Source organism: Mustelus asterias, chromosome 5 (genome assembly GCF_964213995.1).
Source record: "Mustelus asterias chromosome 5, sMusAst1.hap1.1, whole genome shotgun sequence".
NCBI lineage: Eukaryota > Metazoa > Chordata > Chondrichthyes > Carcharhiniformes > Triakidae > Mustelus > Mustelus asterias.
Window position 1 is genome coordinate 42,298,575 of NC_135805.1, and position 24,096 is coordinate 42,322,670.

Below are 24,096 nucleotides of genomic sequence, written 5' to 3' on the forward strand. Positions count from 1 at the left end.
CTCCTTGTGAGCCTGGAGGAGCAGAGATGCTACCCTCAACACCCTACATAATTCAGCAAATGAGGGCCAAGGAATTGATTATGGAGGGGAAAATAGAGTACGAGAGTAAGCTTGCAAGGAACATAAAAACTGGCTGTAAAAGTTTTGATAGGTATGTGAAGAGAAAAAGACTGGTGACAACAAAGATAGGTCCATTACAGTCAGAAACAGGAATTTATAATGGGGAACAAAGAAATGGCTGACCAACTAAATACATACTTTGGTTGTGTCTTCACAAAGGAGGAAATGTTGGGGAACACAGGGTTCAGTGAGAGGGAGGAACTGAAATAAATCAACATTCGTAGGGAAATGGTGTTGGGGAAATTGTTGGGATTGAAAGCCGATACATCCCCAAGGCCTGATAATCTACATCCAGAGTACTTAAGGAAGTCGTCCTGGAAATAGTGGATGCATTGGTGGTCATCTTCCAAGGTTCTATAGACTCTGGAACAGCTCGTATGGATTGGAGAGGAGCTAATGTAACTATTTAACCCCACTATTTAAAAAGGGAGGTACAGGGAAAACGGGGAATTATAGAACAGTCAGTCTGACATCGGTAGTGGGGAAAATGCTAGAGTCCATTATCAAAGATTTTATAGCAGCGAACTTGGAAAACAGTGGCAGGATCGGACAGAGCCAGCATGGATTTATGAAAACGAAATCATGCTTGACAAATCTACTGGAATTCTTTGAGGATGTAACTAGTAGAGTTGATGAAGGGAAATTAGTGGATATGGTTTATTTGGACTTTCAGGAAGCTTTTGACAAGATCCCACTAAGAGATCAGCATATAAAATTAAAGTACATGGGATTGGGGGAGTGTATTGAGATCAATCAAAAACTGGTTGGCAGACAGGAAACAAAGAGTAGGAATAAACAGGTATTTTTCTAAGTGGCAAGCAGTGATCAGTGCGGTACTTCAGGGATCAGTGCTAGGACCCCAGCTATTCCCAACGTATATTAATGATTTAGATGAGGAAACTAAACGCAATATCTCTAAATTCACAGATGGTACTAAGCTGGGTGGGAGGGTGAGCAGTGAAAGAAGTCAAGTTATTGGGAAAATACATGGCAGATGCAGTATGATGTGGATAAATGTGAGGTTATCCACTTTGGCAGCAAAAACAAGGAGGCAGATTATAATCAGAATGGCTATAGATTGAGAGAGGGAAATATGCAATGAGACCTGGGTGTTCTTATACACCAAACACTGAAGGTAAGCATGCAGGTGCAGCAAGCGGTTAAGGCAGCAAGCGGTTAAGGCGGCAAATGGTATGTTGGCCTTCATAGAGAAAGGATTCAAGTACAGGAGCAGGGATATGCTGCTGCAGTTATACAGGGCCCTGGTGAGACCATTCCAGCAATATTGTGTGCAGTTTTGGTCTCCTTATCTGAGGAAGAATGCTCTTGCTATGGATGGAGTGCAGCAAAGGTTTACCAGACTGATTCTTGGTAAGGTGGGACTGAGGTATGGCTAGAGATTGAGTCGGTTAGGATTATATATGCTGGAAGTCAGAACAATGAGGGGGAATCTCATAGAAACCTATAAAATTACAACAAGACTAGACAGGTTGATGCAGAAAGAATGTTCCTGATGGCGGGGAGTCCAGAACCAGGGGTCACAGTCTGGGTTGACCTTTTAAGACAGAGATGAGGAGAAATATTTTCACCCAGAGAGTGGTCAGCCTGAGGAATTCTCTACCACAGAAAGTAGTTGAGGCCAAAACATTGTATGTTCTCAAGAGAGAGTTCTAAAGGGATCAAAGGATATGGGGGGAAAGCAGGAACAGGTTACGGAGTTGGATGATCAGCCACGATCATAAGGAATGGCAAAGCAGGCTCAAAGCACTGAATGGCCTACTCTTGCACCCCCTTCCCCACCAACCAATCCTAACCATGCAGGCAAACCCTTCCTTGCTGCTACAATTGGCTGACTGCTCCAGAACTTACGGCCTCAAGACTCCCAACCACCACCACCCCCAACTCAACTCTCAATACGTCATTCCTTCCATCCCAATTGCTAGTCCATCCACCACCTCTTCCTTAACCTGTCAGCTTTCCCTCTCTCCCGGTCACCAGTCCAACCATTCCCAACAGTGCCTGGCTGTTGACAGCTTTCCCGCCAGGCAGCTGGGCAGCCTTCCAATCTACCCGGTTTCACCAGAAGGGAAGTAAAATAGAGAAATGATAATGGGATCCTGCTGTTAAATTCGGCAGGACTTCCGCATCCACAGGATTTCCAAGTTTTGGCTATCATCCCTATGTAAATATCAGAGCGATTATCTCTGTCTCTTTCTCAGCAGATGCTGCCGGACCCTTCCATTTTATTTCAGAATTCCGCCTTTGTTTTGTCTTCAATCTTAGTTTGGACTAAATTTTTTTGGGCCCGATTTTACCATGAAGTTGTACCTGTTTTTGGGCGCGAAAACTTGGTAAAAGTCGGGCATGAGGCGAGTAGCGCGATCTGTGCCCATCTCTGCACCGGTTCCCCCTTTACCAAGGCCCAAAAATGGCCGCGATCGGGACCGCGCCCAAAACTGGTGCAACGGCTATTTAAATACGTTTGCATGCATTTAAATTGACTTAATGGGCTGCACACCCAACTTCACCAGCACTTCCCTCTTTACCACCGTGTTCGCCCATCCGGAATCGGCGCGAAACAGACAGGCTCCATATAAGTTCGATTCGGGCACTCCATCAGTGAGGGTTAGCGAGAAGGTAAGTGCCTGGGGAAGGGGAAGGTGGGTCTGCTGCCACTCTGCTTGAGATCAGTGGGGGCAGGGGGGTGAAGGGAAAGAGTGGATTACTTTGCCTGACATCGGCGGGGGGGGGGGGGCCAAGATCGGTCTGGGTGGCGGAGGGGGTGAGGTGATAAGGGGGTCAGTAACATTGTGGGGGTGGGGCAATGTCTGTCAGGAGGCATTATCCGGCCCGGGAGGGATGTGGCAGGGAAGCAGCATTCTACCATTTGTTTCTGCGCATGCGCAGTTGGAGGCGCCGATCGGAGCTGCAGGGTTTCGGGTGCATTAAGCCCCGCCCACAGGCTTCTGCAGCGCGATACAGAATTGCTGATATTTTTGCAGGCAGAGTGCGTAATGGAGGCGCCTGAGAACGGGTCTGAAGGTCGGATCTGAAACACTCCCAGTTTCAAGTCCACCCAGCACTTAGAAGCAAAATGGTAAAATAGGGCCCAATGTACTGGTACCGAGTTTTAGGTGGCAGGACCAATGATGATTGATGCGAGTCAATCAGAAAGAAATTGAGATTATCCAGAATATACGATTTAACATGCATAGAATCACAAAGTTATTTATTATGTACGGGGGATAAATTTTTGTCTCAACATTTCCACAATGGAGGCGATTTAACATGGAGTGGAATGAACTGCTTTTAATTCTGAAAATATATTCCTTCACTGCAAACAACAAACATAACCAAATTGAACCACGTTCATTATTGGTTCAAATACATGGAAATCTGGGAATTCTATGAGTTTCAGATCAATTATTTTTCCTATCAGTCGGAGCACAGGATGCACATTAACATTTTTATTAAATCTGCTAAAAGAAATGCATCCTGCCTAAACATTTGCAGTTTTCTATTAATGTCAAGCAGCTCTTGCAAAATTTGGTCTCATCAGTGAAAAAGGGCTGCTGAGCAATCACTCAAAAGGAGCTCGCAGCTTCTAACAGGCGAGGAAAAGGATCCACTCATTTTTATTACGCAAAGATATTACAAAAAATGCTGTTGGAAATAATGTATTTGAGGAATTGTCTGTCTTTTAGCAGTGTCCGTAGTTAAAATTTGCCTTTAAAGCATTACTTAATGCCCAGCACCTTACCTTGAACAAATTAAAATAATGGATTTAAGTAATTTTTGTTTAACACTAACAAAATACTTATTTTGGACCCAGGTCCTATTGAGCTAAATATGTCAGCCTGCACTTGATATACTAAAAACTTAAGAAATGGGAGCAGGATGAGGCTGTTTTGCTCCTTCAGTCAAATCCAACAGTTAATAATATTCTGGCTAGTTTTCTACTTCAACTCCACTACCCTGTGCTATCCCCAAATCCCTTGATTGATTATAAGTCGGATAAGTTAGTTCAAGGAGCGCTGGCATGTATGCGTATTAAAATTAACAGCACAATACAGACAGTCAGTCAGAGATATTCAAAATTCACTTCCCTGAAAAATGAAAGGAAAAGTTACTGGCCGTCTCTGGGAAAGCTACTGAGTGCCCAAGTAGAATATTCAATGGAACAGACCGGATAGCATCCAACTCAACCCGGAACACGCTTTGTAAATAGATCAGCTTTATTGTTCCCCTCACCCTGTCATTTTCTCTCCCAGGTTTTACTTCCCTGTTTCCCATTCCTATTCTGTTTCTTCCTCTCCCTTATTTTCCCTCTGTATCCCATTCCTGTCCTTGTCCCCCTCTCTCTGGTTTTCCCTTCAGTATCCCATTCCCAACCTCGGCCGGTCTCCTCCTCTCTTGGAGCTCCTCTGCACAATGTCCCGTTCCTGTCCTTGCTCTACTTTGTCCTCTCTCAGGCTTTCTATCCCATATTTCAAACCCGCCTGGTTATTATTTCTCTGCCTAAGTTCCACTATTAATGATTTTTTTAAAAAAAGGTTATCACCAAAAACTGAACACATTAAGGGCAGAAGTTGGTTGTGGTTAATTATATTATCAAGGGTTTACTTTACCTGCACGGATGTGATGGATGCAGTGTGACCCTGCAGAACTGCCAAGGGCGCACATGTCCGAAGGCACCAAACCCGGATGATTTTATCACAGCTGCCTGCAGCAATCATGGTATTTTCATAGTTTACTGCCATGTCTGAGATTTCAGCAGAATGTCCTCGTAAAGTTGCCAGTAGCCTGCCATCATCTGTTGTCCAGATCTTCACCAGACAATCATCAGATCCCTGTACATTCAAAATATAAGGAATGTCAATTCAAAGCTTGATGAACCCTATCAGACAGATTTATTCACAAGATTTCCATCGAGTCTACACACATTGGTGCTTTATATCACAATTGCATTGATAATATCTTATAAACACATATATACATTGTTAAGCAATTCCTTGATTTTAAATATTCATCCTTGCTTTCCTTCCATGGCCTTTCACATCTCATCCCCAACTCCACCCGATCTCTGTAATCTCCTCCGGCCTTGCACGTTCTTTGCGTTCTTCTCATTCTGGCCTCTTGAGGATCCTGGCTAGATTGTTGGCAGTACCTTCAGCTATCTGGACCCTAAGCTCTGGAATTTCCTCCCCACACCTTTCAACCTTGCTTCCTTTCTATCCTCCTTTAAAGGTGCTGCTTAAAATCTTATTCTTTGACCATCTGCCTTAATATCATTCTATGCAGGTCAGTGTCAGGTTCTGCTTTACAACACTTTACAACAATCTGAGGTCCCTATCTGCTTTAAGAAGATGACCATCATCCCGGTACCTAAGAAAAACCAAGCAGCGTGCCTCAATGACTATCGTCCAGTGGCTCTGACAGCCATCATGATGAAGTGCTTCGAAAGGCTAGTCATGGCGTGAATCAATTCCAGCTTCCCGGACGACCTGGATCCACTACAGTTTGCCTACGGCCACAACCCGGCCCTGCACTCAACCCTGGAACACCTAGATAACAAAGGCACCTATGTCAGACTCCTATTCGTTGACTACAGCTCAGCCTTCAACACTATTATTCCCATGAAACTGATCTCCAAACACCATGGTTTGGGCCTTGGCTCCTCCCCCTGCAACTGGATCCAGAGCTTCCTTACTCACAGACCACAATCAGTAAGGTTAGGCAACAACACCTCTTCCACGATCATCCCCAACACCGGTGCCCCATAAGGCTGTGTTCTCAGACCCCGACTAAAGATTTAAAGTTTATTTATTAGTCACAAGTAGGCTTACATTCACACTGCAATAAAGTTACTGTGAAAATTCCCTAGTCACCACACTCCGGCACCTGTTTGGGTACACTGAGGGAGAATCTAGCATGGCCAAATCACTTAATCTGCACATCTTTGGAAGGTGGGAGGAAACCAGAGCACCTGGAGGAAACCCAAGCAGATACATTAAGAATGTGCAAACTCTACACAGAGTGACCCAAGCTGTCAATCAAACCTGGGTCCCTGGTGCTGTGAGGCAGCAGTGCTAACCACGGTGCCACTGTGCCGCCCTATACTCCTTACACCTATGACTGTGTGGCCAAATTCCCCTCCAATTCGATTTTCAAGTTTGCTGACGACACCACCGTAATGGGAAAGATCTCAAACAATGACGAGACAGAGTACAGGAATGAGATAGAGAATCTGGTGAACTGGTGCGGTGACAATAATCTCTCCCTCAATGTCAACAAAATGAAGACGGTTGTCATCGACTTTAGAAAGCGCAGAGAAGAACATGCCCCTGTCTACATCAATGAGGACGAAGTAGAAACGGTCGATCGAGAGCTTCAAGTTTCTAGGTGTCCAGATCACCAACAACCTGTCCTGGGCCCCCTTGCCGACACTATACTTAAGAAAGCCCACCAACACTTCTACTTTCTCAGAAGACTAAGGAAATTTGGCACGTCAGCTACAACTCCCACCAACTTGTACAGATGCACCACAGAAAGTATTCTTTTTGGTTGTATCACAGCTTGGTCTAGCTCCTGCTCTGCCCAAGATCGCAAGAAACTACAAAAGGTCGTGAATGTAGCTCAGTCCCTCACGCAAAACAGCCTCCCATCCATTGACTCTGTCTATACTTCCCATTGCCTTGGCAAAGCAGCCAGCATAATTAAGGACCCCACGCACCTCAGACATTCTCTCTTCCACCTTCTTCCGTCGGGAAAAAGATACAAAAGTCTGAGATCACATACCAACCGACTCAAGAACAGCTTCTTGCCTGCTGCCGTCAGACTTTTGAGTGGACCTACCTCACATTAAGTTGATCTTTCTCTACACCCTAGCTATAACTGTAACACTACGTTCTACACTCTCTCATTTCCTTATCTTTGAATGGTATGCTTTGTCAGTATAGCACGCAAGAAACAATGCTTTTCACTGTATGCTAATACATGTGACAATAATAAATCAAATCAAAATCAATCAAGTGCCTTGCGACATTTTATTATATTCAAGACCCTGAATAAATGCAAGCCGTTTTTACTGTTGACTAAAATAGAGAAATCATCACCAGTGCAATGGTGTGGATCATATTTCCAAAACTGGAAACTTTCTGACTAATTTTACATCTATCGAATAGACAACAAATTCCCCAAAAATCCATGAGAATATTCAGTCGTATTATCTGTCATTTCTGTGATAAAAGCAATCTATTACATTGGCCACAATGGCAACTGCTCTGCTGGTAGAACCCACATTCTGTGGACGAAGGGACAGCCTGTTCCAAAAGCTCGTGGCTTTTGCTACCAAATAAACCTGTTGGACTTTAACCTGGTGTTGTGAGACTTCTTACTGTGTAGAACCACATTCTGCCAGAAATCAAACAATATCATCTTCAATAAAATATGATTCCCTGATAGCTAGTTAGATCAACCGCGCCATCTCAAAACCAACACTAATCATATTTATTTGGAAATCCTAAAATATGAGAAGACAGCTAGTTAAATGTTAAATTTGACACTGACTTTATCAGTCACACACTGTCTACTTATAAGTACAACTGTAATTACACCAACCATAAGACATAGGAGCTGAAGTAGGCCATTCGGCCCATCGAGTATGCTCCACCATTCAATGAGCTCATGACTGATCTGATATAATCCTCAACTCTACTTTCCCACCTTATCCCCGTAACCCTTGATTCCCTTACTGATTAAATATCAGTCTGTCTCAGCCTTGAACATACTTAATGACCCAGCCTCTACAGCCCTCTGCAGTCAAGGATTCCACAGGTTCACTACCCTCTGTGTAAAGAAATTTCTCATCTCCTTTAAATGGGCGACCATTTACTCTGAGTTTATGCCCACTAGTCCTAGTCCCTTCCACAATGGGAAACATCCTCTCGGAATCTATTCTGTCAAGCCTCCTAAGAATTCCAAGTGTCTCAATAATATCGCCTCTCATTCTTCTAAACTCCAATGAGTAACGATCCAACCTATTTAACCACTCCTCATAAGAAAATTCCTCCCTACCCGGGATCAACCTTGTAAACTTTCTCCAATGCCAATGTATCTTTCCTTAGATAAGGAGACCAAAACTGTTCACAGTACTCCAGGTGCGGTCTAACTGGTGCCTTTATCATCTTTGTAAGAGTTGCCTAATTTTATATTCCACCCCCTTTGAAATAAAGGTCATTTGCAACATTATGTGATTGCTGTAACATTAGTACACCTGACAGCACCAAATTCTACATGCAGGAGGCAAAGGCAGATTTTCCGGTGATTCAGGGCTGCTGTGGGCTCAGGAAGCTTTGGGTTGCAAATTAAGTTGAATATGTGATTAAGATTGTGCACACATGTTATTTTTAAAGCTTCTGACTCTACTGAGATAAGGGGAAGTTGGATCAATATAGATTTCAGTCGAGCTCCTCATGATCAAGGAGATACTTCAGTCCTTGACAAGAGAAAATAAATACAGAACATCAGTAGGAGGAGCCAAGTGGATAATGGAAGGGTTACAGCTGAGTTGGAGGAGACTGATGACAGCAAAAACATTGTCAAACAGAAGCATTTTGAGGAGGAAGGTTTTGACAGTGTGAAGGCCAGAGGCAGGGTAAAGATACTGTGTCAATGAGTTCCAACCAAAGACACAGTGCTGAAAAAACAACGGTTCTGCAGAATTGCAGTAAGGAGTAACCAGTATTGAAAGAAAAGGGAGAAGAGAAACCCCCCATGGACTGATTTTTGAAAATACTTTAATATTTGAAGGTTCATCTGATGAGACAGAGGGAATATACAGGGAGGTCATGAAACTCACCAAGAATAGTGATGACAGAAGTAAAGCACCCTGAGCAGATTATGGTACAGGTTGTCATTCATTCAGAATAACTTTTAATTTGTAAGGATGAAGGCAGGTTAGGAGTATATTAAGGAAGTCAAACACATAGTGATTGGTAAAAGCACAGAGGCTTTGGTGTGGGAAAGGGACTGGCAGAGGATATAGATTAAAGATAGTAGACAGCAGTTTTGTTGAGGAATAGAAAGCTCAGTCAAGCTCAAACAGTACAATAAGGTTCCACGCCTCCAGAGTTCGCAAACGTGAAAATACAGGGAAATTGGTAAAATCAAGAAATGAGGTGTGCTTCCCCACCCCTCTCACATTCTGTATTATTTAAATAGCTCCTCTATGTTTAGTTAAAGGTACAGAGGCACGACACATTTCCTCTGCTCCTTCAACCCGCAAGAAAGATGTATTTAACACACACCAGGTTACTTGCTATCTTCACCACAGCACCGCACGTGACAAAACAGTGAACAAGCTCGTGAGCACTGTGTAGGATATGATATAAATCATCACACATTTTCATAAAGTACAACAGAATGAAAACTAATGTAGTAAAGTTCAAAAACAATAAAAATGGTTTAGTCTCATATTCCTTTCCAAGCTTTTTTCATCCAGCACAATTTGAATCATGCAGCACACGAAGGTGGGTCATTCACTCCACTGAGTTTATTCCAGCTCTTTGAAAGAACAAACAATTTGTCCCACTCCATGCTCTTTCCTCACATCTTTGCAAATCCGTTTATTTCAAAGATCCAATCTCCTTTTGAAGGCGACTACAGAATCTGCTTCCAGGACTACTCACCAAGTTAAACTACTTCTCCGAACTTCCCCTCTTAAATTTCTGAAAATTATCTTATACCTGTGCCCTGTGATTACCAGCTCTCCTGACAGCGACAGCAGTTTCTCCCCCCGGCGACCCAATATCAAAACCCCTCAATAATTTTGACAACCTCTCTTAATTAATCTCCTCTTCACCTTCTCTGCTCTGAGGAGAACAAGCCCAGCTTCTCTAGTATCGCCACATAACTAAGTCCCTCACCCCAGTTCCATTCTGGTAAATTACCTCTGAATGCTCTCCCAGCATTCGACATCCTTCCTAAAGTCTGGTGCCCAGAATTAAAGACAATACTCCAGCGGAAATTTAACCAGTGACTTATAAAGGTTTACCACAACTTCCTTGCTTTTGAATTCTCTGCCTTCTTTTACAAAACATTATTTGTACTTATTCCTAGTGAAACATCAATGTCAATTGTTCTTTCTAAGTTCCAAACACGACACGTGTTTCTTCTCCTTTCTGTTCCCACAAGTTCAACTCAAAATCTAACGCTGTGTTATTACTCTCATTCTTTCCTGGGACCTCAAGGCTGTGGAATTAGATACCTCCTTAATATTTTCCCTTCTTGTACAATCTTCCTAATTTTTAAAATCTAACCTTGGTGTCACCAATTAACTGCTCCCTGATTTACCTGGTCTCCTGTTATTCTTTTCAGTCTTGGAGCATAGTTGTGCATTAAAGGCTTTGCCCCTTCACCTGACTTTCCAACTAATTGAAATATCAGGCTACCCTTTTGCAACTGGCAATCGCACTACTCACATGCAATGAAGCCTCATCAGTCCATGTTGGCTTTCACCCTGCGTGTGAGCAAACTACACAATTCACATTTACCCATCCAGTTCACATACCCCTTCAGCTCCTTTACTATATGTGCATTGTTCCCCAATGAATTATCACCCCATAGAGTCAGTGGACTGGTCAGTCTTTTAAAACTCTGCGACCGGCCTGAAAGAGTACGCCACTACAGTCACTGACTTCATTAGTAAATGTGTAGAAGACTGTGTGCCAAAGAAGCAAATCCATGTGTTTCCCAGACAGAAACCATGGATGAACAGAGATATCCAATGCTTGCTGACATCCAGGCCATCAAGTCAGGCGACCCTGACCTATACAAGAAAGCAAGATGTGATCTATGGAGATCCATCAAAGATGACTTGGGTCACTGTCTGTGTGGAGTTTGCACATTCTCCTCGTGTCTGCGTGGGTCTCCTCCGGGTGCTCCGGTTTCCTCCCACAGTCCAAAGATGTGCGGATTAGGTTGATTGGCCAGGTTAAAAATTGTCCCTTAGAGTCCTGGGATGCGTAGGTTAGAGGGATTAGTGGGTAAAATATGTGGGGGTCGGGCCTGGGTGGGATTGTGGTCGGTGCAGATTCGATGGGCCGAATGGCCTCCTTCTGCACTGTAGGGTTTCTATGATTTCTATGACAAAAGACAGTATTGGACCAAGCTAGAGCCCCAGGCTAGCTACACGGATTCCCGCTGACTATGGCAAAGTCTGCAAGGCATTACAGGCTACAAGGTGAAGGCATATAAAATCGCCGGCACCATTGCACCCCTCCTCAATGAGCTCAACGCAATCTATGCCCGTTTTGAGTAAGAGGTCAGCGAGGGCACGCCCTCCACCCCGGAAGCTTCAAACGAATCTGTATCTGAGGTCACCACTGCAGATGTCAGAGAAGCTTTCTCGAAGGTCAACCCACGGAAAGTGACAGGCCTGGATGGGGTATCCGGACGAGCACTCAGATCCTGCGTGGACCAGCTGACGGAGGTATTCGCAGACATGTTCAACCTCTTTTACACGAATCTGAGGTCCCTATCTGCTTCAAGAAGACGACCATCATCCCGATGGCAAAGAAAAGACAGGCAGCATGCCTTAATGATCATCGTCTGGTGGCTCTGACATCCATCATTATGAAGTGCTTCAAAAGGTTAGCCATTTCATGAAACAATTCCGGCCTCCCAGATTTCTTGGATCCACTACAGTTCGCCTACCGCCACAACAGGTCCACAGCAGACGCCATCTACCTGGCCCTGCATTCAACCCTGGAACACCTCGGTAACAAAGACACCTATGTAGACTCCTATTTATTGACTACAGCTCAGCCTTCAACACCATTATTCCTACGAAACTAATCTCCAAACTCTGTGGCCTGGGGCTAGGCCCCTCCCTCTGCAACTGGATCCTGAATTTCCTAACCCACAGACTGCAATCAGTAAGGATAGGCAACAACACTTCCTCCACGATCATCCTCAACTCTGGTGCGCCACAAGACTGTGTCCTCAGCCCCTTACTATACTCCTTATACACCTATGGCCTAATTCCCCTCCAACTCAATTTTCAGGTTTGCTGATGGCACCACCGTAGTGGGTCGGATCTCAAACAATGATGAGGCAGAGTCACAAGAAAGAGATAGAGAATCTGGCAAACTGGTGCGACAACAGTAATCTCTCCCTCAATGTCAACAAAACGAAGGAGATATCATCGACTTCAGGAAGCATAGTGGAAGACATGCCCCTGTCTACATCAATAGGGACAAAGTAGAAATGGTCGAGAGCTTCAAGTTTCTAGGTGTCCAGATCACTAACAATCTGTCCTGGTCTCCCCATGCTGACACTCCTGATTGTTAAGAAAGCCCCCCAACTCTTCTACTTCCTCAGAAGACTAAGGAAAGTTGGAATGTCAGCTATGACTCTCACCAACTTTTACAGATGCACCATAGAAAGCATTCTTTCTGGTTGTAACAAAGCTTGGTATGGCTCCTGCTCTATCCAAGACTGCAAGAAACTTCAAAAAATCGTGAACAAAGCCCAGTCCATCACGCAAACCAGCCTCCCATCCATCGACACTGTCTATACTTTCCGCTGCCTCAAAAAAGCAGCCAGCATAATTAAGGACCCCACGAAGCCCAGAGATACTCTCTTCCACCTTCTTCCGTCAGGAAATGATACAAAAGTCTGAGGTTACGGACCAATTGACTCAACAACAGCTTCCTCCCTGCTGCCATCAGACTTTTGAATGGACCTACCTCGCATTAAGTTGATCTTTCTCTACACCCTGGCTATGACTGTAACAGTACACACTGCACCCTCCCCTTTCCTTCTATGTACGGTATGCTTTGTCTGTACAGTGAGCAAGAAACAATACTTTCACTGCATACCAACACGTGACAATAATAAATCAAATCTAACCACCCATGAGGAGGGACTTTTTTCAAACATAAAACTATCTTGATCCCATATATAAAAGGACACATGAGGAAAGATGTTTTGCTTTCATGCACATGCTAGTCAAAATGGCATTCTAAACAATAAATGTGCTGTCACAAATAGGAATTTTGAACTAATTGATTAAATGATCTCTGCACACAGCGCCAAGATGACAGAACCAATCATATGTTACTGAAATATGTGAAAAACCACTGTATTTTTTTAACCAAGTTATTAGATGCCACATCACCTTAATCCACAGTACGTCAGCTTTTATTACTATTTATTGACCTATTTAAGAAACCAAAATGTACCACAGTCCATTCCTATTAAATCAAAGTCACCTTCTGCTTGAAAAAATTCAAATTATTCAGTAATCTGAACCATATTTAAATAAAACAGCAGAAGAGCATTTTGCACAATTTCTATTCAAATTTATGCATAGTACAAATTAAGCAAATTTCAATGAAGAATATAGGTACTATATTTATTATAATATGCAGACACACATATATATTTATAGTCACTCATTATAAAATAAAACCATAAGTACATTCAAAACTGAACTGCAATGTGCATGAGTATGCACGTATGCAGACACCATTCAGTTGCATCCAAAGGATGGTTAAATAAAACACCCAACTCATCTGACATCTTCCCTCTATTTATCCATTGAGACTTCCATTCAAACAATGTGTAACTTATCTTCACAATGCTTTACCTTTCTTAGTTTACATTCGTTTTAACAAGTGAGTGCTTCATACAAAGGACCTACTTGAAGTTAGGCAGTCTCATCCCAGTTTCGAGTAAAACAACAAGCTGAAAAACGTCATTGAGGAGTCAAGGAGACACAGACACAGAAAGGCCAAAGAGAAAAACTGAAATGGATATGCCATACCCATGCAATAGAGGGTGCTCTTGAGATTGCGCCCAAGGTAAATTTTAGGACTGAGCTCAAGAAGCTTTGCTTTGCACTTGGCTGCTATTCCAGAGAGAGAGATGCTGCCATTGAGTGCCTGGAGTGGAAAAAGTATATCACTCTTCAGTGCAAGCATCTCTCATCTTGAAAATTAAGGAATTCAAAACCTGCCATCGCATCACTGAAACATCCGATGTGCTCCACACATAATAAGCTACAATAAAGTGCAATCTCTTTAATAAAGATAAGTGCAGCAATCATTTTGTAGACACCGAGTTCAGACGAAATTTTTTTTTTACAGAAATTGATTCCCTCCTCCATAATGCTGTTCAGAATACCCCAGAGGAGGTCACAATAGTAATGTAGTCTATCTCCCTTTAAGGTAGGAAAAATACAAACGAGCTCCAAAAATCACAAATGCTCGGATGTGATCCAGATTAGTTTTATTTCTTTTAGATCTTAAGAAAACATCTGGCTTTTCCATTCTAAGTTCAAGGAGCGCAAAATACAAATCTCTAAAATGGATCGAATGACAAGTCTATAAATTCAATAAGTGGATGCCCCCTGAATCAAATCTGGTGTCCCCAAAACGCCCTATTTGTGATTTCTTTGCATCTACATGCTACTCCTTTCTCATTTCATTAAAAGATGTGTGTTCAGCTTCAATATGTATTCAAAAAACTCATAGCTCCTCCTTCTCCACCACCTTTTTCACTTCCTCACTCTCCATGCTGTCAGACTGCTGGTCTGATAACCAGACTTAATTTTTAAAATTCGTTCATAGGATCTGGGCCAGCATTTGTTGCCCGTTCCTGATTGCCCTTGAACTGAGTGGCTTGCTAGGCCATTTCAGATTACATTTAAGAGTCAACCACGTTACTGTGGATCTGGAGTCACAAGTGGGCCAGACCAGGTAAGGATGGCAGATCTCCTTACCTAAGGGACATTAGCAAACCAGATGGGTTTTTAATGACAATCAACAGTGGTTTCATGGTCATCATTAGACTTTTAAGTCCAGATTTTTATTGAATTCAAATTTCACCATCTGCCCCGATGGGATTCGAACCTGGGTTCCCAGGACATTACCCTAGGCCTCTGGATTATTAATCCAGTGAAAATACCACTGCGTCACCGCCTCCCCTTAAATGAGCTGCAATTTCCTCCAGTCAAACATTGGGAAGACCAAAGCCATCATTTTCAGTCTTCGCCACTATCAATGTGCACTTGCCACCAGTTCCATCCCCTTCACCAGCCACTGTCTCAGGTTGAACAAGACTGCTTAAAACCTTTATGTCCTCTTCGATGCCAAGCTACCAACCCATTAATGTTGTACATTGCTTACTTCCACTTTATCATAATCTCACTTGCCTCAGCTCATTTGCGGCTGAAACCTTCATCCATGCATCTGTAACTTTAAGGCTTGATTATTCCAATATTCCCTAACTAATCATATAATACCTACAATGCATAAAGAGACCATTTGGCCCATCAAGCCAGCACCAACAACCATCCCACCCATGCCCTATCCCCGTAACCCCACATATTTATCCTGCTAATGTCCTTGACACTAACGGGCAATTTATCATGGTCAAGTAACCTAACCCACACATCTTTGGACAGTGGGAGGAAACCGAAGCACCCGGAGAAAATCTAGACTGACATGCGGAGAACGCACAAACTCCACACAGACAGTATCCGAGGCTGGAATTGAACCCAGGTCCCTGGTGCTGTGAGGCAGCAGTGCTAACCCCTGTGCCTCCAAGCTGGCTGAAGACTTATGATCCAGAACTAGCTTTGCCCCTCTCCAAGCTGTTCCAGTACATCCACATCTATACCATATTTCTGGGCATCTACCCAGCAACATGGAAAGTTGCCCAGGTATGTCCTGCCCACAGAAGGACAAAACCCACCCAGTCAATTATCGCCCCATCCGTCTACTATTGATCATTAGCAAAGTTCCTTCAACAGCACCTTCAAAATCCTGGAACTCCCTCTCTAACAGCAATTTAGGTATTCCTGCACCACATGGATTGCAGCAGTTCAAGAAGACAGCACACCAACACCTTCTCAAGAGTAATTAAAGATGGGAAATAATACTGGCCTGGACAGCGACATTCACATCCCATGAACAAATAAAAAAAAGTGATGGAAGGGGTCACTGACAGTGCTTTCAAGCAGCACTTACTCTGCAATAATCTGCTCACTGACACTCATTTTGGGATCTGCCGGACCCATTGAACTCTTGACCTCATTACAGCCTTGATTCAAACGTGGACAGAAGAGCTAAACTCGAGAGGTGAGGTGAGAGTGACTGCCCTTGACATCAAGGCAGCATTTGACTGTGTGGTATCAAGGAACTCCAGCAATACTGAAGTCAATGGGAATAAGGTCAACATTTGGTAACTATGGGTAAACCTTCCGCTGGTTGGAGTCAGACCCAGCACAGAGGAAGATGGTTGAAATTGTTGAAGGTCAATCATCTCAGCCCCAGGAGTTCCTCGGGGTAGTGTCCTGGGCCAAGTCTAGAATATTTTTCAGTGAGAAACTGTAAAACATGGCATGGGTCTCACATCATAAATTTTGGAAGGAACAGAAATCATTTCTGCTTCTATAATGTTCAAAAAACTACATTTTAGAAAAACAAATGTAATCCGGCATAAAATTCAAAATGAGTCACGGCTTCGTAACAGAACTTGTAAGTAATCTGATGACATGCCTATTTATCAAACCATTTAGCCCATGTAACTACTCACTGCAGTCTCTAACCAACGTGTGCAGATGGACTGAAATTTATTAGCAGACTCCTAAATCTGTCAGTAGGCAATGTCATTAATAAAATTGCTTTATTTAATGTTTTAAAGTACTTTGTAACCATGGGCTTAGAGAACAGAGGCGGAGAAAAAAATCAGCAAGGGTTTTCATTCCTGAGTATTATTCCTGCTGGAAAATGCGTGCCCGTGTACATGATGAGCGATATTAGAGCAGACTTGAGTTGGTCAGCTGTGATGCCCCACTCATTGCCTAACTGCTGAACATCCTGCTAGGCCTCACTTTGTAGGCTTATCTGTGAATCGCAGCTTAAACAATGTAGCCACCCTGCTGCACAGAATCATAGAATCTACAGTGCAGAAGGAGGCCGTTTGGCCCATCGAGCCTGCACCAACAACAACCCCACCCAGGTCCTATTCCCGTGACCCCACATATTTACCCAAACGTACAAGGAAAACAACTGAATGGGGAAAATCAAAAATGCTTAATAAACATGGGGGGAGCCGAAGGCCTAGTGGTATTATCGCTATTGATATCACTAGTGCTACTGATCCAGAAACTCAGCTAATGTTCTGAGGACCTGGGTTTGAACTCAGTAAGAAATATTTGGAATCAAAAATCTACTGATGACCATGAAACCGCTGTCGATTGTTGGAAAAACCTATCTGGTTCACTAACGTCCTTTAGGGGAGGAAATCTGCCATCCTTAACCTGGTCTGGCCCACATATGACTCCAGAGTCACAGCAATGTGGTTGACTCTCAACTGCCCTCCAAGGGCAACTAGGGATGGGCAATAAATGCTCGCAGGCCAGCGCACCTATGTCCCACAAATGAATTTAAAAAAACATACGCCCAGTCAGAATGACACTCAAAAGTTTGTTTTGCTAAACTACTACACAAGGACAAAATTTTGTACATAAACATCCTACAGTGTAGAAGGCGGAGGCTTCATATCTACAAGAGAACATACAAAAAGTTCCTGCTTTCTTATAGCCCCCACACATGCTAAAGATTGAGGCACCACAAAAGGTGCAGACTATGGTGAATCGGATTCATAGAATCCCCACAGTGCAGAAGGAGGCCATTCGGCCCATTGAATCTGTACCGACCACAATTCCACCCAGGCTTTATTCCCGTAATCCCACACATTTATCCTGCTAATTCCCCGAAACCAGGGTCAATTTAGCATGGCCAATCAACCTAACCCGCACATCTTTGGACTGTGGGAGGAAACCGGAGCAACCAGAGGAAACCCACGCAGACACAGAGAGAATGTGCAAACTCCACACAGACAGTGACCCAAGGCCGGAATTGAACCTGGATCCCTGATGCTGTGAGGCAGCAGTGCTAACCACTATCACCGTGCTGCCCCTTAAAGCTCTTTATTACGAGCATAGGCTTTAACATATTTACTTTGGACAAACACATGAGAGAAAATCAGTGAGATTTTTTTCTTTAGATGAACATAGATTCGAACAATTCAATTAGATAACTTTTTAAAAATGATCAGGTGTATCACCTTATAAATTCATTATAGGATTCGACCAGATGCTAATTCCATAAGAGGGCGATTGCCCCTCAAAACATTCTGCCGAGGAGAGATGAACAGGGACTGGTTATAACTCTTTAAGAGGGAGCTTCTTAGAGAAGACAATATAACCGGTTATGGGGTCAATTTCTTGTTACATGTGATTATGCTGAGTTATGGACTACCGCAGTCTGTGGAACTTGCTCAGTTTTGTTAGGGAGTCAAAAATAAACTTACCAAAGTTCTGCTGAATTGACCGCAGGATTTCCCCCTTTGGCCATAAAATTCATGATATGGGAGTGAGTGGATGAATAGTTGCATTGGGGCAAAACTGCAGGAGCAGTGATAGTTATTCAGTTATCATGAATATCAATATCAGTTGCATTGATGACTCAGGGTAGGCTCGAAGGTCTTTTTTTCCTCATGTTCATGCTCATTTTAATCACTCGATATCTTGTTTTTTTTCTTCTCAGTTTTTCTGATAGTATTGAAGTACTGTTGTTAAAGTCTACTTCTCCAATAATCCCAGTTATTTAAAATTTGGGGAGGGAGAAGTTGCAACTGCATTTTTGTCCTTTCCTACTGCAAAATCAGAAATTTCAGTCTTTGGGAATGGAATTGTCTTGCATTCATTTAGCCAAATTACAGACAAACAATACTAGGTTAGCTACAATATAACATTTTGTCTTTATATAGCGTTTTTAGAACCATACGATCCTTACTATGTTTATTGTTTTCCCCGTGTCTACGTGGATTTCCTCCGGATTCCTCTAACAGTCCAAAGATGTGCAGGTTGGAGGATAGACCATGCTAAATTGCCCCTTAGTGTCCCAAGATGTGTAGGTGATGGGGATTAGTGGGGTAAACATGTGCGTTACAGGAATAGGGCCTGGGCCGGATGCTTTGTTGGAGAATCGATGCAGTGTTAATGGACTGAATGGCCCGCTTCTGCACAATAGGGATTCTATGATTTCAACCTTTTGCTTCCCAGTGGTTGCTACTGTGTCATGAGATTTTTGTTTTTCTTTTAAAATCAATTGCAAAGTAACTCTTTATCAACAGAACATAGACCAGAACCTACTACAAAGAATTCACAGTAAATGAATATTTATACAAAGAAGTCTGTGAATATTGATAAAAGGTCAATGTTTCTACCTATGTTCCTGCTGAGGGGCAAAACTACAGGAGCAGTGATAGTTATTCAGTTGTTGTCGTGAATATCAAATGAAATATATTAGATGGTCCAGTAGGTGTCCAATAGCTGTGGAACACTATACTCTGTGCATCTGTATGGAAACCTCAGGCTCAACTGTCATTCAAATTCAATTATTCTCACTACAGACTTTTGTTTTCTCCTTGGTTGAACTGCCAAATAAGATGTTTCCTGCTGTAACAAAATAAAACTCAGTCCCATATACACAAGAAGCTTGGAGGACCACCCCACAGAAACACTCCTGGAAAGGTGACTATAGCAGCCATGTGCAAGTCCACAGCCCAAACCATTCTGCTTTGCCAGATGAATATGGAAACAGTGCTGTGAGGCCATTCACGTCTAACAGCACAGGGCCTCCATTTTAATCTGGCCCAGACTGATGGGAATGAAATCACCCTCATTTAAGTAGTTCTGTTAGTTAATAGGAGAGCTAACCCACCAACTAGTGTATGAAGTTCCACAGTGGTCATCTATCAAGTTTTTGAAATACCATTTCAAATTGTTACCCATGCTGGGACAGCATAGAACATTTGATTGGGATGTGATATTAATGATGGAACATGAAGGAAGAAAGGGCTTTTTAAAAATTCATTCATAGGATGTGAAAGTCATTGGCAAGGCCAGCATTCATTTCCCATCCATAATTCCTCTTGAGAATGTGGTAGCAGGCAGCCACCTTGCTGCAATGCATGTAATGTAGGTACAGCCACAGTGCTGTTACTGAGTTTGTCCCAAGATTTTGGCCCATTGGCTATGAAGGAACAGTGGTATATTTCCAAGTCAGGTTGGTGTGTGACTTAGAGAACTTGCCGGTGCTGATGTTCCCAAATATCTGCTGTCCTTGCAGTTGTGGGTTTAGAAGGTGCTGTTGAAGAAGCTTTGGCAACTTGTTGCCATGCATCTTGTATATGGTCCACACTGCTGCCACTGTGCATTAGTGATGGAAGGAGTGAATGTTTAAAGTGGTGGAGGAGGTGTTGACTAAGCAGGCTGCTTTGTCCTGGGTGGTGGCAAGCTTCTTGAGTGTTGTTGGTGGTGTATTGGTAATGTCACTGAACAAGTAATCCAGAAGACAAGGTTAATGCTCTGGGAATATGGGTACTACCTGATGGAATTTAAATTCAGTTAATAAAATCCAAAATATAAAGCTCGTCTCAGTAATGGTGAGCAAGGAACTATCAATGGTTGTCATGAAAATTTATCTGGTTCACCAATGTCCTCTAAGGAAGTAAATGTACCATTCTTAACTGCTCTGGCCTAAATGTGCGTCCAGATCCACAGCAGTGTGGTTAATTCTTAACTGCTCTCTAAAATAACCTAGCAAGCCACTTGGTTCAAGTGTAATTATGGATGCGCAATGAATACTGACCTTGCCAGCCGTCCTACATCCACATCCCATGAAAGAATAAAAATAATTTAAAACTTATGCTTTGTAGATGGTAGACAGGCTTTGGGGAGTCTGACTTGCCACAGAAATCCCAGCCACCAACTTGCTCTTGTAGCCACAGTATTTATATAGATAGTTTGGCCAGTCATAACCTCCAAGATGATAATGGTGGAGGATTCAATTAACAGGAAATGTTAAATACTCTCTTGCTGGAGATGGTACCTGCCTGGCACTTGTGTGGTGTGAATGCTACTTGCCACTTTTCAGCCCAAGCTTGAAGCTTGTCCAAGTCTTGCTGCCTATGGGCATGGACTGCTCAAGTATCCAAGGAGTTGCAAATGTTATGAACCTTGTCCAAATACCAACTAACATTCCCACTTCTGCGCTTATGATGGAGAGACAGTCATTGATGAAGCAGCTGAAAATGAGTGGGCCTAGGATACTATGAAGAACTCATGCAGTCATTTCTTGGGACTGAGATGATTAGCCTTAAAAAAAAACAACCACAACAATTTTCCTTTGCACAAGAGCCAGTGCAGAGATTCCCCCTTGATTCCCAATTTTGCTTGGTTTCCTTGATATCATATCAGGTCAAATGCTGCTTGCAGTCAAGGGCAGTCATTTCATCCCACCATTGGAATTCAGTGTTTTGTTCATGGTTGAACAATGGCCCTGGCAGAACCCAAACTAGCACCACTGAGCAGGTCATTGCTGAGTAAGTGCTGCTCTATATCATTGTCTTTGATAACTTGCATCACTTTGCTGTTGACTGAGAGTAGACTGATGGGGCGGTAATTGACTGGATTAGATTTCTCTTACCTATGCGGGCAGGACATACCTGGGTAATTTTCCACATTGTCAGATAAATGCCAGTGTTGAAACTGGAATGGAACAGCTTGGCTTGGGGAACAGCTAATTCTGGGGCTTAAGTCTTCAATACAGGTATTCCCCACTTAAAAGCACGTTCTAATACCATGTTTTCATTTTAACGCCATTTGTAAATTAGGGACATTCTCGCTGCTTCCCACTCGTCACCTCACCCACCAAACTATTTGCTGTGGCCATGGGCTCGGGAAAGAGCCGAAGCAACGAGAGGGAGGGAATGACAGGGGCTGCAAGGTGGAGGGAAGTGACAAGCAAGAGGGGTAAAGGAGGGAAGTGGGGTTCCTAGGCAAGGGAGGTGGCAAGTGGGAAGCAGCAAGCTGGATACAGGAAGCGGCTAGCTGGAGGTAAGTAGGAAGAGTTAGCAGTTATTATGAGTTCTTAAATTAGTAAGCAAGGATTTGGGGGGGGTGGGGGGTTGGGGAGGTGGGGGGGGGGGGAAGCAGGTAGATTCAAGGCAGCCAATAGCCTGCATTCTGGGGTCTTGAAACAGTGGATACAGAGATGGTGGGCGCGATGGTGATCTTCCAAAATTCCCTAGATTCTAGAAAGATCACAGAAGATTGCAAAACCACAAATCCCTCCATTCAAAAAAGGAGGAAACAGAAAGCAGGGAACTATAGACCGATCAGCCTAATATTTGACACTGGAGAAATGCTAGAATCAATGATAAAGGAAGTAACAGGACATTTAAAATTCATAATCAAAGTCAACATGGTTTTGTGAAAGGAAAATCATGTGCGATAAATTTAATTGCATTCTTAAGAGGGTGTAACAAGCAAGAGGCGGTAAAGAGGAAACTGTAGTTGTTGTGTATTTGGATTTCTAAAAGACCTTCAATAAGATGCCACAAAAAAGTTACTTCATAAGAGCTCCTAGTGTTCGGGTGGTTAACAGGAAACAGGGAGTTGGGATAAATGGATCATCTTCAGTTTGGCAATCTAGAGTTGGAGCGCCACAGGGATTAGTGCTGGGGCCTCAAGGGGGCAACTGTATTGTAGCCAAATTTGCTGACAATACAAAACTAAGCAGCAAAGTAAGTTGTGAGGAGAATACAAAGAGTTAGAAAACATAGGTTAAGCGAGTGGGCAAAAATTTGGCAGATGGAGTGTAATGTAGGAAAACATAGGGTTAACTGCGCAGAAGAAAGAAAAAAAGTAGGTTATTATTTAACAAGAGAGAGAGACAGCAGAATGCTGCAGCACAGAGGTGTCTGGGTGTCCTCCTACATGAATCTCAAAAAATTAGCATGCCGATACAGTGATGGTTGGGAAGGTAAATGGAATGTTGGTCTTTAATACAAGGGGGATGGAATATAAGAACAAGGAATTCTTGCTACAACTGTACAGGGCATTGATAAGACCACAACTGGAGTATTCTGTGCAGTTATGGTCTTCTTACTTAAGAAGGAATATACTTACATTAGAATCAGATAGATAGATAGATACCCTACAGTGCAGAAAGAGGCCCTTCGGCCCATCGAGTCTGCACCGACCACAATCCCACCCAGGCCCTATCCCCATATCCCTACATATTTTACCCACATCTCAGGACTCTAAGGGGCAATTTTAGCATGGCCAATCAACCTAACCTGCACATCTTTGGACTGTGGGAGGAAACCGGAGCACCCGGAGGAAACCCACGCAGACATGAGGAGAATGTGCAAACTCCACACAGACACTGACCCAAGCTGGGAATCGAACCCAGGTCCCTAGAGCTGTGAAGCAGCAGTGCTAACCACTGTGCTACCGTGCCGCCCAGTTCAGTTCAGAGAAGGTTCACTAGGCTGACTTCTGAGATGAAGGAGTTGTCTCATGAGGAAAAGTTGAGCAGGTTGGGCCTATACTCATCGGAAGTTGAAGAATGAGAGATGATTTTGTTGAAACATATAATATTGTGAGGGGGCGCGGTAGGGTTGGTACTGAGAGAATGATTCCTCTTGTGGGGAAGTCTAGAAATGGGGTGGTACAGTTTATAAATAAAGAGACTCCCATCTAAGATTGAGATAAGGAGAAATACCTTCGCTTAGAGAGTAGTTAGTCTTTGGAATTTTCATCCACGGAGAGCAGTGGAGATGTGTCATTGAATGTATTCAAGGCTGAGTTTTGATCTACAAGGGAGTCAAGGGTTATGCTGAAAAAAAGTTAAGGTCACAGCCATGATCTTATTGAATGACAAAGCAGGTGCAATGGGCCAAATGGCCTACTCCATCTTCAGAGTGTGATTGAATGCAAGTCTGCCATTGATTTGGCAGATGCAGTGTAATGTAGGAAAACATAGGGTTAACTGGGCAGAAAGAAGAAAAAAAGGTTATTATTTAATGAGAGAGACTGCAGAATGCCTCATG

At 43.2% G+C, this 24,096-nt stretch overlaps 1 protein-coding gene across 3 annotated transcripts in view; it reads right to left on the minus strand.

Annotated features, from left to right (window-relative positions):
- phip (PHIP subunit of CUL4-Ring ligase complex) overlaps positions 1–24,096 on the minus strand; it is a 228,272-nt gene that overhangs the window by 137,290 nt on the left and 66,886 nt on the right. For all 3 annotated transcript variants that reach the window (XM_078212450.1, XM_078212449.1, XM_078212448.1), the window contains exon 8: positions 4,749–4,970. In XM_078212450.1, the coding sequence (XP_078068576.1) occupies positions 4,749–4,970 (222 nt within the window). The remainder of the gene's footprint in view (positions 1–4,748; positions 4,971–24,096) is intronic.